Raw genomic sequence first — 18,882 nt, 5'->3', positions numbered from 1 at the left:
GAACCAAGCATGCAACTAATCTTGTCAGATCTGATGATGTCAGAAACATCTGATTTGCTGCATGCTTGTTCAGGGTCTATGACTAAAAGTATTAGTGGCAGAAGTTCAGCAGGATAGCTAGGCAACTGGTATTGTTTAAACCAAAATAAATATTGCAGCCTCCATATTCCTCTCGCTTCAGTTGTGCTTTAAATGAGCAATCACTGCATTCCAGCAAAGAAACCTTATACAATCTTTGAAATATAGTCGCGGGAATGTTATAGCTTGGGTGCGTTTTGCTGCATCAGGGCATGGGCAGCATGTCACCATTGATGAAGCAATAATTTCTCAACTAGATCAGAGAGTTCTAAAAGAAAATGTCAAGACATTGGCCTCAATTCACTAAGTTTATCTCCCGTCTTTAACCCATTCACGTTCCGTCGTTTTCACTTGAGAAATGTTCACCTCCCATTCATTAGCCTATAACTTTATCACTACTTATCACAATGAACTGATCTATATCTTGTTTTTTCCGCCACCAATTGAGGTACATTTTGCTAAGAGCCACTTTACTGTAAATGCATTTTAACAGGAAGAATAAGAAAAAAACGGAAAAAATCATTATTTCTCAGTTTTCAGCCATTATAGTTTTAAAATAATACATGCCTCCATAATTAAAACTCACGTATTGTATTTGCCCATATGTCCCGGTTATTACACCGTTAAAATTATGTCCCTATCACAATGTATGGCGACAATATTTTATTTGGAAATAAAGGTGCATTTTTTCCGTTTTGCATCCATCACTATTTACAAGTTTAAAAAAATATAGAAATATTTCATCTTTACATTGATATTTAAAAAGTTTAGACCCTTAGGTAAATATTTACATGCTTTTTTTGTTTTTGTTTTATTGTAATGTTTTTTTTTTTATATTAAACATTTTATTTGGGTATTTTTGGGAGGGTGGGATGCAAACTATAGTTTTATAATGTAATTGTGTGTTTTAAATTTCTTTTACTTTTAGTTGTAGTTTTACTTTTTGGCCACAAGATGGCGGCCATGAGTTTACATGACGTCACTCTAAGCGTAACACACACTTAGAGTGACGCAGGGGGGAGGCAACGGCCAGAAAAAGCACAGCTTCCGAGAGAAGCTGTCGCTTTTTCAGCGGGGGAGAGGAATCAGTGATCGGGCACCATAGCCCGATACATTGATTCCGTGGCTATCGAATCCGCGGCCGGGAGTGCGCGTGCACGCGCGTGATCGGTCGCGGGAGCGCGCGGTAGCGCCCATGGTTCCTGGACGTAGTTTCTATGTCCAGGAACCAAAATAGGTTAATAACTCTTCTAGATAAAGCATGTAGTATTCTGGAAACATTTTACCTCAAGCAAACCTAAAGTTAACTCTTCTGTCTTTAAGTTAACTCTTCAATCCTTAAAATAACTCCAGAGTTAAAGACAGGCTGTTTATTAACTGCGTGTGAAAATAACTACAGTGGAGGTAAATTAACTACAGAAGAGGTAACTTAAGGAATGAAGAGATAAAATAACTCTCACTGTGTGGAGGTAAGTTATCTCCAGCATGATCTTAGTGAATTGAGGCCTATGCCTGTGAGCAGAGTCTCAAGGAATAGCGGGTCCATGCAGCAAGATATAACACACACACCACACACACACACACACACACACACACACACACACACACACACACACACACACACACACACACACACACACACACACACACACACACACACACACACACACACACACACACACACACACACACACACACACACACACACACACACACACACACACACACACACACACACACACACACACACACACACGTTAAAGGGGCACTATGGTTAAATAACTGGTTATAATGTCATTTAATATAAAATATGTGCAAGTGTAGCAATGCTTAACACATATATTGTGGCAGAAAAAAAGTCTATTTCAATATTACATTACCCTTAGTTAGAAGGCAGAGGAAATTATCTGACGCCAAATAAGCACATACCATTGTACAGTAGGAGGCAGCTTATCAGCTTTTTTGAGCTGCTTCCCCTCTTTGATGTTTCAAGAGAGGATTCCTCCAACTCCTATAACGGCTCACCCCGAGCAGTTTTATTACTCATCTCAGCCACCGTACGTCTCAGGACATTGACATACGGCTCTGATGAAAAAATGCTCCTGGCTGAGGCATCCCAGGTGGCTCAGGAACGGACACATTGCTGTCAGTTGCTGTGGAGACCAGCTCTCTACGATGTATCTGTGTCCTGCATTCTTTCCATCAGAGCCGTATGTCAATGTCCTGAGACGTAAGGTGGCTGAGAGGAGTAATAAAACTGCTCGGGGTGAGCCGTTATAGGAGTTGGAGGAATCCTCTCTTGAAACATCAAAGGGGGGATTAAAACAGCAGCTCAAAAAGATGATAAGCTGCCTCCTACTGCACAATGGTATGTGCTGATTTGGCGTCAGATAATTTCCTCTGCTGACGCCACTCATCTCTAACTAAGGGTAATGTAATATTGAAATAGACTTTTTTTTCTGCCACAATATATGTGTTAAATATTGCTACACTTGCACATATTTTATATTAAATTACATTATAACCAGTTATTTAACCATAGTGCCCCTTTAAAGAAGAATAAGGTATATGTTTGGAAAAGCAAGACCGAAGCCCTGATCTTGGTCCAATTGAAAGCTAAAGTGAACAGTTCATGTGAGTAAACATACTAAAATCCAAGAGCTGAAACCATTCAAGACTGATAAACCGTTACCACAAACATTTGGCTGCAGTTATTGCTGCACGGGTAGGTCACACCAAATTCTGCCTTTTGCCATATGCAGACATGTTGTGATTGGATATATTTTTTTCCATTTAAAGCACGACCAAATATAATAATTTTTGTTTAATGTATTAAACTAGGATTTCTTCATCTACTTTTTGGACTTACTGTACTTGAAAATCATATAATATTTTAGGCCACAACTTTCAAGCTCCTCTGTATATGTGTATTTTCATGCATTTTACCATACAGCTCAGTATGAGGGAAAGCCCAAAATGTTAAAACTAGAATGTGTAAATCAAAAAAGTGCTAAAAACACAAAACGTGTGAATAACCAATTATGTAAAGGAGACAACGAATAATAAATAATAAAAAATATGTGGATTTTAAGGAAATTTCAGTTTAATTAAAAGAAAAGTTTGCGTCAGTTTACATATATTCATATGAAATCATAGTGTTCAAGATTGTACACACATTTACATTAGGAGGATTCACAAATACTGTATAGTGAAAACACAGTAACCACTTTTTTATTTGAAGAGAAAAAGGAAAGCTCAGTCATACTGGAAAATGGCATATTTATAACAGACAATGCGTGTTCTGTAGATGAGCTTTTATAAGGCGGGAAAATAAAGTTTATGACAATTGTATTCCAGGTTTTCAACATTTTGGGGTCTTTAAAACGAAACAGTGCTGACCCACTTGTGTGTGAAAGATGTACATTATCACATGTATTATCCCAAAACCAGGCACAATCACCTTAAAAAAAAATATAACTACCGGTATGTAGAAAAAAAAAAAAAAAGAAAATAGATATACATAATTCAGAAAAAAAGTGCTAATAAAGAGAGGAAAAATCAGTGCATGAACTTAGTTGTAAATAAAAATGGGAGTGTTTCGTCACCAAACAATATACCCAATCATAATTTCCCCTTTTCAGCTGCCACAATGGATGTCAAAAACATAAAAATGGGTTAACCATAAATGTAAAAAAAAAAATAATTCTTACCTGCCACTAGATTTTAATTATGCTAATGGTGCCTATACAGGGTACAATAAAAATGTTCGATTTGGTCATTTTTTTTCGACCAAAACTAACAAATCAAATGAGTCAAAAATAATTTTTTTTGGCTCAAGAAAAACAAACTATTTTCCTGTTTTTTCAATAAAAATACAATCGGAAATGTTGGAAAAAAACGTTATATTCAAACTAACGGAATAATCGAATGAAATTATCTAATCGAAAAAAAATTGTACCATGTATGGGCACATTAGACTCACCTGTTATTCAGATAGCCCTGTAAGCCAGCACAATCTCTCCACCCTTTCACCCCCCTGTAGCTGAGAAATACAGCCAGGGTTAAGCCCCTCCTCCAGCCCGCTGAACAGTGCTGCTCATCATTCTGCTCTGTAACCAAGCTCACAGTTTTAGTCAGCAAGGTTCTGCAGTTTTGCACAGTGCTGTTAATCCAGATATGCAGCACAGCCTTGTTGGGCACAGATTGCAGTGACTATTACAGTTCTGAGGTCTTATGGTTAAAATGGAGTTCGGCTATAAGAAAAGAGAAGTGTCTTGGAGGACTGTCACAAAAAGGAGAACCTTGGGCCAAGTCTCTGTTGAGAGCAAAATGGTGTTAAAAAATTGCATTCAACTAATTTGAGATATTCCAAAAGGATGACCCTCTTGGAATATTGATTTACATAGCAAGGCGTATGGTATAAACAATATTATATTTAATATCTGGATGTTTAAAACTCTTCGGGGATTTACAACAATAAAATGCAATTATGGAAGAAATCAGCCAATGAGATAGTGTATTACATTTACTTAGTGGGTATATCTGTTAAAGTGTGTGTGTGTGTGTGTGTGTGTGTGTGTGTGTGTGTGTGCGTGCGTGCGTGCGTGCGTGCGTGCGTATTATCCAATAACTGTCAAATATTAAAATGTTATGGCATAATTTAAAATAGCAGCAACCTTGTGTGTTGAAATCCATAGAAGCCTTTAAAGGGACTCCGAGCTCTACTTAAAAAGTAAAATAGTACTCACCGGGGGCTTTCTTTAGTCCAGCGCTGGTCGGGAGGTCCCACGACGGCGTCCTGGCTCCTCTCCTAGGCCCCGCTCCGGAATGGCTGGACGGCGGCAGCCCGGGCGACACTCGGCTGAGTGTCAGGCTCCTTCCATGACGTCACGTGATGACGCGAGGCGGCCGGCGTGGCAGTACGGCGCATGCGCGCTTTAATCACGCATGTGCCGTACTGCCACGCCGGCCGCCGTGATGACGCGAGGCGGCCGGCGTGTGACGTCAGCCGCGTCATACGCGGAAGAAGGAGCCCGACACTCAGCCGAGTGTCGCCCGGGCTGCCGCCATCCAGCCATTCCGGAGCGGGGCCTAGGAGAGGAGCCAGGGCGCCGTCATGGGACCTCCCGACCAGCGCTGGACTAAAGAAAGCCCCCGGTGAGTACTATTTTACTTTTTAGGTAGAGCTCGGAGTCCCTTTAACATAGTCTGAGATGGTCAGACCTGCAGAAAGATGGAAAAAAAGGAAAAAACAGAAGACTACCTTTCCTAAGGAAACTATGGATTCTACAATACTGTATTTAGATGTTGTGGTGTTCACATTATGAGATGTGGAAAATTAAAAATCTCCCAAATATAAACTACTAGCTTTACTTAAGGTTTCTACATCTCTAAGATGCGTAGACTAGGAAAATCAGTGTTCACAAGGCAAACCATGTAAATATATACATCTTAAAGCTCAGTGTAAACATTCAGGGATTGTTTCCATGAAACCAACCAGTTCAGATTCCTCTCAGATCAGCAGCGAACAGAGTAAGGGCTGGTTCACAGACGCCTGCCAAGCTTATGCTCAGCGCCGTGTTCAAATGCTGACGTTTAGACGCTTTTGGGAAGCCAAGGCTAGCGGTTAGTGTCCCTACAGCGGTCTGTCGGCATTTAACGTCTCTGAAAGCAACATGTTGCTTTTGAGACGATATGCGACACCAGGATCTACAGCCAGGCTTTTATGAAAGCCTGCAAAAGCCGGTTTTGAACACTCTCATTCACTTGAATAGGACGGCGCTCGGTCCCAAAAACGTTGTGGCCAAAAGGTTGCATTAAATTCCGGCAAACCATTTGTCTGAACCAGCCTTTAATGAAATATCTGATTTACTGTTATTCATGTCCAATCAGCATTTCACTGGCAGACTTTTATTCCTGTAAAAGCAGACTTCAAGCTCAAGCGAATGTGACACTGGGGATCGGGAGTACATAAAACTGGATCTACAATGAAGCAGTTTCCCAGATCAACCAACTAAGCTTCTTCTGCTAAATGAAAGACAGATTCTAATGAGTTTTTGTAAGAGGTTACTTAGAATTGCTCATTCTGAAACTAACAAAAGAGGAATCTTTAGCTACCCTCTCAGTGTGTTCTAAGTATTGCTGCAGTATATCATGTGTCTGCTGACTGGTAATAATAGACGCTGCTAAACTATAAATTTAGGGTGATGCTTTAGCTTTTGGCACTGGTGGCATCTTTGTTAGTGGAAACAATGTTTAAGTTAAGAACCTGACTATTGCTCCATATCATTTTGTATAGCTACATTTATGAAAGTGATACAAAACTGCAATGAACAATTTAGACAAGGTAGGTCAGTGTATCAACACCCCTTCCGTCCAATCTTCACGTTTACATTTTCTTTTTCATTATGAATAGTCCAGAGGCTTCCCTGATCTTCTTACACCCCTCCGTTACAGCCCTGGGTCCCTCTAATCATATCTGACCTTGCGCATGCACAGTATGGCCAAACGCAAAGGAAAACGCAACCATAAAGAGGGAACCAGGCAGCAGCAGTGGGGTGGAGGTTCGGGGAAGCCTTTAGACCATCCAGAGGCTCCCCACTGAAGTAACTATCGTTTTTTGAATCATTTTTTCCTTAAAGGTTTGCTCTTAACTGCCTTTATATATCAGGTCCTGTGCATAACAGAAATATCCACTGACCTTCGATTACTGCAATTTCATGTTTGAGATTATTAACAGATTCAAATACGACAAATCAGTGAGGCAGAATGACACAAGATAATACAGTGTGCAGTGTATGGGGAGGACTTGATCACTCTCTGATCACATTCAGCTCAAAGAGGGATTGATCTGTTTGCCATTAGGGGTGGTCAATGAGATGCAAATTTCAAGTTGATGCCGCATTATGCAAATTTTGCAAGCAAATTTATGTGGCTTGAAAATGAACCAATCAAATCCTGCTGAGGTAAAATTTGATTGGTGAATATTCAAACTGCATAAATCTGGATACAAAATTTGCATTATCCTGCATCAACTCCAAATTATTTGCATTTCATTGACTATCCCTATTTGCAACAGTGGGTGGCATTCTATACATGTATGGGCACCTTAAGCCTTGCGTGCTGCAACTAAGATCTGTGATGAGTAGAAGGGGAAAGGCAAGCTGAGTATAAATCATGCGAGTCCTTAGCAAGGCCGCACTTTGCACATGTTTTACAAAAAAAAGATAAAAAGTGGGTAGACCAATCGGCCAACACGCACAGCATTTGACATTCTCTGCTGCCGGAGCCACAGAGAAGTCTACAGGGACGGGAAGACTGTACACTGGATCCCCTTTGTCTTGTGGCACCAGAACAGCCATAGTCTGCGGTCATCAGGCTTTCACCAGATATCTAGGAGGAAAACAAGGATCTGTTCAGGTGCTCTTCTCTGGTGAAAAGTCTTCAGTCACAGCTTTTACTGGAATGCCAGTAGAGGTAACAAAGACATTCAATGCATTATTTACGGAAAAAAAAAAAAAATTGAGGTAAAAAGAAAGTCACAGCAAAATAATCAAAACATTCCAATCAATCCATTTTCAGTTAGATCGCATCATTAGGAATATAGCTGTCATTGTTTGCTTCATTTAAATGTCAGCACAAATATAGTAAAATGAGTGGTACTTACCGGGGGCTTCCTCCAGCCCCAAGCTCCCAGGACCTCCGTCGCCGCAGCTCTGCCCGTAGCCATTTGCCGGAGCTCTGACCCGGTCCCCGGCAATGTCAGAGCGCCTGCGCAGTCCGCTCCGGCCCACGTGGCGGTGATCGACAGCGCCGATCGCACAGTACAGAGCGACCTGGAGGTCGCTCTGACGTCATCGCCAGGGACCGGGTCGGAGCTCCAGTGAACAGCTGCGGGCAGAGCTGCGGCGAGGGAGGTCCTGGGAGCTTAGGGCTGGAGGAAGCCCCCAGTAAGTACCACTCATTTTACTATATTTGCCCTGATGACTCCTTTAAGGACATTACCATAGTGACAGTGGTGTTATTACTGTAATCACTAATAACCTCATGTAAGACTAGAATGGAAAAACATCCCCAAAGCTGGGAATGCAGGCTCATTAGGCTTTCTCTCTATAGATTCAGTGAGGAGGACTCCAGAAAGGCACAGGAGAACGCTGACTGGCTCCTTTCTTACTCATTTACAAATAATGGAAACAAACTAGTTGGCATTTCCATAATTTAAATACATATCAATTTCTAACTTTATTACTTCATGACAATGAGTTGAAATTTACATCATTACGTACCATTGCAATTTGTGCAGTATATAACAGAGTTGCCAATATCCTTTTCAGAAAAAAATACTTTTTCTCACTATATATATATATTTTATGTATATATTTCAAAAAAAGACAAAACACGTAACGGAGACAAGGTATAGGCTAAGGATCCTTCTTCAACTTCAGCTACTGTAATAACTCCCAAACCAACACACATGCCGACTCTAATGAAGTGCAAATTTCTTTGGAGTCTTGGATAAAATATATTACAGAACATAACACGGGAAGGAGATAAAATAAAAAGGCAAGTACTTCAAGTACAAGGAGAAAGTGGTCCATCTTTAGTGTTTTATTGGCTGGCTGCAAGCGAATTACTTCTTGCGTTGAAAAACATTTGCCAGCATTGCACCGGATGTTGTCAACTGGCCCATTTTGTTCAGAAACTTGGTCTTTGTATCTTCACTCACAAGGCTGGCTGCGATTGACATGGAGCTGAAAGACAAATGGGGCAGGTGAAGGGACATCAGCAGATAAAAGACTGACAAATCATACAACACTGGAAAATCTGTTGTAAACAGTATGGTTAAATGCTGCATTGTGAATAATTACGGTTTCATAATTTCAAAACTAAATTTCAGTAGCAACATTTTACATCTTCTATGTACAGCCGGGACAACTTCCACTACTACTCTAAACTAATGTAACTATTCAAAATTAATAAAGAGACTAATGAATGTGTAGAAATGTACACAGTACATTTTCCTTCTCAGAAGGGAAAAATCTCAGTTTGTGTTTGAGTATACACAGTATAGAAGTTCCAATATATTTTTCAAAACAATGTGCTGCAAAGTTCACTCCCTCGGCTTATATGCGAGTCGTCTACTTGTGGAGCGGAATAAATCGTCGAGTTTGTGTCATAACCTTTGGCAGTGAAGTGGAACGGATCATAGAGACTGCAGTGGAGTGGTATCTCCCTCTGTGCTTATAGATAATGACTGTTGGCGCTGTCTTTTATCATGTCTGCCAGTGGTAAAGATGAGGAGTCGCAGGGTCACAGAGGTTTAAACATGAATGAATTACACGGTGAGTAGCAATCATTTCTTGATCTATCTTCTATAGATTAACTTCCCACTTTGCAATGTATTAATTTATTATTTCCCCCCCCCCCCCTACTACTATCTTTCAGTAAAGCATTTTAATAATGAATTAATGCAACATGTGAAAATCTGTATAATATATACAGACAGGAAACCTCATGGCATTATAGCAGTTGAAGGAATAGGTCATTTGAGGTTTATAAATAAGTTCGCTCCTTGTGCTAAAATGATTTTATGCATCAGGTTAGGGTTTATGAAATAATTTGCCTCTGAAATACCTTCTGCAATGTACACACAATGTGCTAAAAACAATAGAAAAAACTCACTTCTAACCCTTCTTTTCGGCGCCTGACTTGGACAGAGACCAAACGTTCCAGGTTGGAGCGCGAGCACATGACGACATGGAAAACAGACTGGCCGGAAAAAGACAAGCTGAGAGCATTCTGGAATGAGAGCAAGAAAAGCTGAGAGAAGGCAGACAGAGGCACAGAGAAATCCATTTAGGGCAACAAGGGTAAGGGAAGACTGTAGGAGAGAGGAGAAAGGGAAATGACAGTACTCAAATCAATGAGGTTCTCAGCCAGCTTTTAACGCTCAGTTACTGTATCCACATGCTCCAATGCCAATCTGGAACGTTTGGCTTTCCTATGGTCATGCAAGGGTGTCTCAAAGAACATTAAAACGAGAACTGGACACGGCACAACAAATACAAAAGCCACAACCTATCTATCTATAAAACAAACCAATACATATCAATTGTGCAGCTTCTACACTAGTCAGTGCTTCCAGCTGTTATTTTGGGTAGGATGAGTCCATATTTGCTAAAATATTTCTGACAAGGCCAAAACAAGACACCTACGTAAGTTTTAACTCCAATTTGCTTAAGGCAAAGCTGTACATCAAATCCACCCGTTTTCTATATGTGGCTTGTTCAGTTCAATTGGTAAAAAAACAAAAACAAAAAAAAACAACAACTTCCTAGGCTTTAGTTCCAGATTTCAAATGCTCTGTCATTTCTACTTGCTCAGCATATACTGTTACATTCAATTGTTGTGAAATCACATTCTTTATTTAGAACACGGATGCAAACACAGAATATGACATCCCTCTCAATAGATTGTTTAAGTCATCAGTTATATGTCTGAAGTTATTATAGTAGTGAAGTTACCGACTAACAGAACAATCTGAGCCTCCACAATCCTCACACTTCTTACTCCGTAACAAACCACTATTGCCGTTCAACCTGGACTCTCTTAATTAACGCACTACTCCAGGTAAAATGGTTTGCTACTCTTGTGTAGGTAGCCAGTAACCGTGCTTGCTTTTTGTGAATAAGGCAAACCAGAGAGAGTAAACTGAAAATATAGAAATTTCTAACAGCCACATTTTTTAAACTTTTTAAAGAGAACCCGAGGTGGGTTTGAAGAATATTATCTGCATACAGAGGCTGGATCTGCCTATACAGCACAGCCTCTGTTGCGATCCCAAACCCCCCTAAGGTCCCCCTGCACTCTGCAATCCCTCATAAATCACAGCCACGCTGCTGACAAACAGCTTGTCAGAGCTGGCTGTGTTTATCTCTAAAGTGTCAGTCTGCTGCTCTCCCCGCCTCCTGCAGAACTCCAATCCCCGCCTGCATCCCTTCCCTCCCTGCTGATTGGAGGGAAGGGACGGGGGCAGGGACCGGAGCTATGCAGGAGGCGGGGGAGCAGCTGAGACTGACACTACAGATGTAAACACAGCCTCACAGCATGGCTGTGATTTATGAGGGATTGCACAGTGCAGGGGGATCTTAGTGGGGTTTGGGATAGCAACAGAGGCTGGGCTGTATAGGCAGATCCCGCCTCTGTATGCAGATAACATTCTTTAAACACACCTCGGGTTCTCTTTAAAGAAGATTACAATGCAATACTTAAAATGATTTCTAGGATCCTAAAAGAAGCTAGGCTGCTTAGTTCTTAAACCTTACCAACAAATCTCCTAATCCAGCAGTCTACTTCTCCATTTGTCCACACCAGATTAAAGCAACACTAAAATGATTCATGAAATTCACTGCTAAAGACCCTCCCTTCCAAAAGCTTCTCACGCCCTCCGAGACCACCACCGCTCCCTGCCCTCACAAAGTTTGTTGCTATGCCCTCCATCATGCAGGTGCAGTATGACTGCGCCAGTTCAGTAACACACAGCTGCTCATCCACGAGCGGCAAAGGCTTACTGCGCAGGTGGGGTCGTGCTCATTCAGGCGCAGTACGGCCATAAGAATATCTCTGACAAGCCATTGTCAGATGTCTTCAGAGGGTCAGTGCACGGTGGTGGTGGTGGTGGTGGTGGTGGGAGGGTGGTTTCAAGGTTGACACCTAGGATTTTTTTTTTCTATCGCCCACCTCAAGTTCACTTTAAGCTTTCTTTTTAAAATACTTGCTACAAAAAAAATCTGGAAGGAAGACTTAAAAAGAGGAAGATATTATAAGTGAAGCAACACTCATGGAGCAAAGGGGAACTTCCCTTTTCAGGACAAAGTGTTTAATTCATGTGTTCTCTCTGCATCATGCAAATACAACATACAGACCACTTACATGAAACGCTTCTGCAAATGCCAGCTTTCAACTGCATTCACTTTAAAAGTCAACATTTGACATGCCAGAAAACAATCAACGCCTTAACAGATCCAGATTAGCAACAGTAAGTATGAGAAGCAAAACCACTCCCTTAAAAATATAACACAAGGTCTGATTTAATAAAGGCTCTATTTACATGAGAGGCTGAGTGGTAATTCAGTTTTTTTTTCTAGAAACCAATGCTTGTACTCAGAAAAAGGAGTGTCCAATAGCATCCTCCTGTGTGGTCCGTTTTGGTGTAAATTTTAGGTAATTGGCCTCGATTCATAAAGCATTACATTCGGTAATGCTGAAAATAGCTGACTTTACCGAGCACTTAGGAAAATGTCAATTCATAAAGGCTGCTACCACATGAAACGCTGAAATTACCGAGCAATGAGGTAAATTACCGACTTGTGCGGTAGATACCTCAACAAATGTAAATTCATAAAGACTAGATCAAATTTTAACCCGAAATTTTACCGGCACCTCTGGCCTGCTGAAATCATAGCAGAGCCAATAGAAAAAGCACCCGTCTCCTACAAGTCCCAATAATCGGATGTGATAGGACCTGCAGGTTTCTCAGGCAGGTCCAACTTTTCTACCCTCCAGGCAGCGAGCAGAGAGAGCCCTAACAAAAGAGGCTCCCCCTGCCACCCTTTGGCCATTAATCACTTAGGTCTCTATTTGAAGAGCCAGAGGAGCTAGCAGAGAAATCACCTAAGCAGGGCATGTTTAAAGTGTATTGGATCTTTCATCTTGTGTGGAAGTGTCCTCCAGTCGCTGACTTTTGGCCCCAAGCGATTACATTCTTGCATGATAAAATGTCACTTCAGTACCGGCTCAATGTCTTTTGGATGTGTTCTCGGATGAGAGCATTCAGGCAGATACCAGGAAATTAATGTCAAAGACGCTGTTTGCCACCAAACAGGAAATTGCTATAATTTGGCTTAGCCCTACTCTTCCTACAGTAACTAAATGGATTCGCAGAATAGATACCTCCCTAATATACAGTAGGTTGCAAAAGTATTCGGCCCCCTTGAAGTTTTCCACATTTTGTCATATTACTGCCACAAACATGAATTCCACATGAAAGACCAACACAAAGTGGTGTACACATGAGAAGTGGAACGAAAATCATACATGATTCCAAACATTTTTTACAAATAAATAACTGCAAAGTGGTATGTGCATAATTAATTGGCACCCTTTGATCTGAGTGCAGTCAGTTGCCTATAGACATTGCCTGATGAGTGCTAATGACTAAATAGAGTGCACCTGTGTGTAATCTAACGTCAGTACAAATACAGCGGCTCTGTGAGGGCCTCAGAGGTTGTCTAAGAGAATATTGGGAGCAACAACACCGTGAAGTCCAAAGAACACACAAGACAAAAACAAAAAAAACAAAACAAATAAATGCAGCCTTAATTTCATGCAACAAGGAAACCTCAGGGAATTATGGGCAAGGGAACTTACCAGAAGGGAAAATTGCTCAATGCTAAGCAATTTACAGACACTCTAAATATATTGTCATAGAAATTACACAATTCATTTTTAATTGCTGACAAGAAGTTGAGAAGTTGCCCAGGGCATTCAGAGACACCAACAACCTTTCTCAGCAACTGCATTCTGAATCTCATACCAAAATCAGCATTTTGGAATATAAACACTTTAGAAGTAGAGCCAAGGGCTGTAGCCACAGGAGGTTTTCTATCCAAAAATGGAAATCAGACATGCAAACCAGTTTTACAACACTGTAAGCTAGCCCTCATGCTGTTACATGCAAAGCCACCTACACCCATGCAGGGAAAGAGCTTTTTAGCTTGTTAGATAATCTACAGGCAAAATCTAAAATCTTCCAGTAGTCAATCCTATACATGGAAAAGAATAGATGTATTGCAGTTTGAAATCCAGTACAGTAAAAGCCTCTGTACACTAGCAGAGGTTTTTAAAGCATGTTAAATTGCATAAAAACATTTAATCTAAAAATAAAATCAAGGAACACATGATGGATTGCATATTGTCTAGGAAAAACAGTTCTAAGGCCCGGTTCACACTTGCATTACAGTGGCAAACGGATCTGATCACCGGTCGATCGCATCCATTTTCACTATGCTGGCATTCCGTTTTTGTTCCGCTGCTTCCGTCCCCCCCAAATGGATTATGCCTAGTAGAATGGTCCGTTTCTTCACTAGATTGAAGAAACGTTCCATTTTCTCATTTCCCCCAATGCATCGATTCAGCTTTCGTTTCTGTTCTGCTGGGCTCATCGGTCCAGAAAAATAGCTGCAGCAGGAAACTTGTGGTACATTCAGCGGATTGTGCGTAACGGATCCGTTTAAATGGATGGATGTGAACAGATCCATAGGTTAACATTGGATCCATTTGCACCCGTTAGGATCCGTTCCAATCCACGAATGGACCATTTTTTACCGCCAGTGTGAACCGGGCCTTATTCAGATCAATGTATGGATGCAGATGTTATGCTTTGGCGGTGCTTCCTACAGCTTCATACTGATCAATGTATGGATGCAGATGGTATGCTTTGACAGTGCTTCCTACTTATCTTGACCTGATCTAAAGTCCACATGGTCTAGTGAGCTTAGCGTACACACAGGTTGATACATGGGTAACCTTTAAGGCAATTAATCATTACCATTAATTTCCAACTGGATGATCAATTGGTTGGAAATGTAAAAAAGCAATGCATACATGTACTATGGCTTTTTGTTCATTTATCATTTAAGGTGCCCACACATTAATCCATTTTCTACTGAGCGATTAAGCGTTTGTCTTTATTGGGTGATCAACAACAGTGTGGTCAATCCACTAATGGCCCACACAGTGCAGGCGAGATCCTATGCAATTCTCCTTCACATATCAAGCTGAATGACATTGTGCCTCCATGCTCTGAAACCAAAAATCAATTAAAAGTTAAAATCCTGTGAACAGTAGCCAATTCCTTTAAAATCAACTGATATTTTCCATGCTACCCAATTCAGTAAAATGGCTGATTTGACCAGATATCAGCCAATTTCCATGCATCAAGCAGTATGGAACTTCAGAGGTTCTCCCCAATCTCATAAAATGATTGAATCAAATGGTTGATCAAACAGGAAAATTGAGTAATGAATGGGCACCTTCATGCTCAAGTTCAAGATCATCTGGCCAGCAGCACATCCACATAGTGCAGTATGTGTAGGACCAATGATGAGGAAGATAAGTGTACAGCATAATCTCTACAGAGCAATGAACAATGTAATCATTTTAACGCAATTATTTGCTGATTAGGTGCAAACATTGGCTTGTGTTTACAAGCCCTATAGTAAGCCATACACTTATTGCTTCTTCCGTTCAATAGCCGTCAGATTTGATCACTGATCGAACCTGTCTACAATCTATTGTCTCAATACATCTGGTGGACTGATTTTGCCTCAAGTTTGATTGTAACTATCAATCAGACTGGACAGAAGGATTCAGTCAATCGAGAATGGGGCAGGAGCTATAGTCAATCATTGACCATACTGTTCCATTGCATTATAGTAGTGCAACGTAGCAGTTTCATTGATTTTCAATAGATTTCCTGCTGAAATCCATTGCACATTGATGTGCTATGTATTCTGACTGAAGAGGGGTCAATTGTTTTGCCACATCGGCTAGCAATCGGCTAACTAACCTAAAACAACCTTTGATTTCTGCATATCTAATATGCTAGTGTTTGGATGGAGCACAGCCTTCCAGCTACTGATCTGGCTGATTAGTAGAGGGGATGAGGAGCAGCCTTCCATGTGAGGGAGGAGCCGCACTACATGCGGGGGGAGGAGCCGCACTACATGCGGGGGGAGGAGCCGCACTACATGCGGGGGGAGGAGCCGCACTACATGCGGGGGGAGAAGCCGCACTACATGCGGGGGGAGAAGGAGCACTACATGCGGGGGGAGGAGCACTACATGCTAGGGGAGGAGCACTACATGCGGGGGGACGAGCACTACATGCGGGGGGAGGAGGAGCACATGCGGGGGGGGGAAACACTACATGCGGGGGAGGAGCACTACATGCGGGGAGGAGTACTACATGCGGGGGAGGAGTACTACATGCGGGGGAGGAGCACTACATGCGGGGGAGGAGCACTACGTGCGGGGGAGGAGCAGCACTACATGTGGGTGGAGGAGCGAGGGGAGGAGCAGCACTACATGCGGGGAGGAGCAGCACTACATGTGGGAGAGGAGCAGCACTACATGTGGGGGAGGAGCAGCACTACATGTGGGGGAGGAGCAGCACTACATGTGGGGGAGGAGCAGCACTACATGTGGGGGAGGAGCAGCACTACATGTGGGGGAGGAGAAAGAGGAAATGATGAGCTTTCAGGAAAAAGGCCAGGTTCCACAGACAGAAGAACTGCTCTGCTGTGATTATATGCACTGTTCTGCATATCTAATATGCTAGTGTTTGGATGGAGCACAGCCTTCCAGCTACTGATCTGGCTGATTAGTAGAGGGGATGAGGAGCAGCCTTCCATGTGAGGGAGGAGCCGCACTACATGCGGGGGGAGGAGCCGCACTACATGCGATGGGAGGAGCCGCACTACATGCGGGGGGAGGAGCACTACATGCTAGGGGAGGAGCACTACATGCGGGGGGAGGAGCACTACATGCGGGGGGAGGAGGAGCACATGCGGGGGGAGGAGGAGCACATGCGGGGGGAGGAGGAGCACATGCGGGGGGAGAAGCACTACATGCGGGGGAGGAGCACTACATGCGGGGAGGAGCACTACATGCGGGGGAGGAGCACTACATGTGGAGGAGGAGTACTACATGCGGGAGAGGAGCACTACATGCGGGGGAGGAGCAGCACTACATGTGGGTGGAGGAGCGAGGGGAGGAGCAGCACTACATGCGGGGAGGAGCAGCACTACATGTGGGAGAGGAGCAGCACTACATGTGGGAGAGGAGCAGCACTACATGTGGGAGAGGAGCAGCACTACATGTGGGAGAGGAGCAGCACTACATGTGGGGGAGGAGCAGCACTACATGTGGGGGAGGAGCAGCACTACATGTGGGGGAGGAGCAGCACTACATGTGGGGGAGGAGAAAGAGGAAATGATGAGCTTTCGGGAAAAAGGCCAGGTTCCACAGACAGAAGAACTGCTCTGCTGTGATTATATGCACTGTACTGCTGGCCTTATAGGCTATTTAGATATTACTCAAATAGCTGCAGGCCTTAGGCAGGTGTGAGTGCAGTGAGGTTGCCTCTGTCCTAGCTGTCAAACAGAATAGCAAAATTTAAATAACAACCCTTATACTGCTGTATCCTCCGACCAGCAGAACAGGAAGTGCTGATTCTCTTATGACTAAAACTATACTATGTAGTGGGTGAGATCGCTCAACCTCTATTACCCAAGGCAAGGTGCTGGAAACCAGTGCGGCAGATCAGGATACAGGAGGAACAGAATCCGCACACCCGCAGGTAGAGTCCAAGGGTTTTTATTCAATGCAATTCACAAAGGCAGTAAAATGGCTGACATGTTTCGGATCATATCCTTACTCATAGCCTAAACATACTGAGATCAAGGTGGACCATATATACTAGCCCGGCTCCGCCCCAGGGTGTGTATACACAAGAGGCCAAGAGGACTTAAAGCTGCAGGAGTAAAAACCTGCACAGGAGTATATATGGGGTATATATATATGGGAAATCCACCGTCCCGATATTCCAATGTATATCAAATACACTAATTAAAAAACATAATAGAAAAATACAATACAATAATATAAAACTACAGATGTACAAAAATACAAAAATGCAAAAAGTCAAGATTAAAGCGATATCAGTATATAAAATTAATATCCCACCTAGCATTGAGGCCATTAGGTTCCCTAGTGCCCATCTGTAGGATCCAAAATGCCTCCCGTGTACGTAATTTCATATAGAGATCACAACGTCTAAAAGGGGCAGTAACCCTCTCAATTCCCTGAAATGAGAAACCCTCCATATTGCAACCATGCCTCTCCCTGTAATGCCTCGCAACATTGCTAATATTATCTGTTTTCCAGGAGGCCGCATTAAAGTGCTCAGAGATCCTTTGTCTCAAGCAACGCGTAGTGCAGCCCACATATTGTAGGTTGCAAATAGTGCATGTGACCACATAGACAACAGATTTAGTGCTGCAGTTAATAAATTGTCGTATAGGAAAAGTTTTTTGGGTAGCAGCCGAAAAAACACCACGTGAAGAACGATGGTGAATGCAATAGTTGCAGGAAGAAAGTCCACATCTATGTGACCCCAAAACAGACAGCCATGTAGACCGTTGGGGTGCAGCATTAGATTGGAACAAACTGGGAGAGAGGGTGGACGACAGGGAGGGAGCCTTTTTGTAGGCAAATCTACATCCCGGCTCAAGAATTTCTTGCAGCTTATCATCAGCATACAATACAGGGATATACTTCTTGATAACCCCTATAACTTGGTTATATTGTTGGCTATAGGTGGTAATAAAATTTAAAGGGGCAGCGTTGGTGTCCTGTACAGTATCCGGACTGTTTCTCAGAAGTCTGTCCCTGTCCCTGGAGATAGCAATTCTCTGGGCCCTATCCAGATCGGAGTCCGAATAGCCCCTAGACCTGAACCGCGATCTGAGGACAGAGAATTCCTGAATGGTGAATTCCTCTGTAGAGCAATTCCTCCTAGCCCTAATAAATTCTCCAACAGGGACCCCCTCTAAGGGTATGTCTCGGGTGGCAGCTTGTAGCTTGTAATAAGGAATTTCCAGCACAAGGCTTCCTATATGCTCTGGTCTCTATTCTACCAGATTCACCAAAACCAAACAGGGTAATGTCAAGAAAATCTATTTGC

General features: G+C 42.5%; 1 protein-coding gene across 2 annotated transcripts in view; it reads right to left on the bottom strand.

The window, feature by feature from the left end:
* Positions 1 to 8,648: 8,648 nt before the first annotated feature.
* LOC137518642 (RAB11-binding protein RELCH homolog) overlaps positions 8,649 to 18,882 on the bottom strand; it is a 102,442-nt gene continuing 92,208 nt past the window's right edge. For both annotated transcript variants that reach the window (XM_068236757.1, XM_068236759.1), the window contains exon 23: positions 8,649 to 8,828. In XM_068236757.1, the coding sequence (XP_068092858.1) occupies positions 8,708 to 8,828 (121 nt within the window). In that variant the 3' untranslated portion in view covers positions 8,649 to 8,707. The remainder of the gene's footprint in view (positions 8,829 to 18,882) is intronic.

The sequence above is a fragment of the Hyperolius riggenbachi genome, chromosome 5, assembly GCF_040937935.1.
Source record: "Hyperolius riggenbachi isolate aHypRig1 chromosome 5, aHypRig1.pri, whole genome shotgun sequence".
In the NCBI taxonomy this organism is placed as follows: Eukaryota; Metazoa; Chordata; class Amphibia; order Anura; family Hyperoliidae; genus Hyperolius; species Hyperolius riggenbachi.
This window is presented reverse-complemented; position numbering and strand designations above follow the sequence as displayed.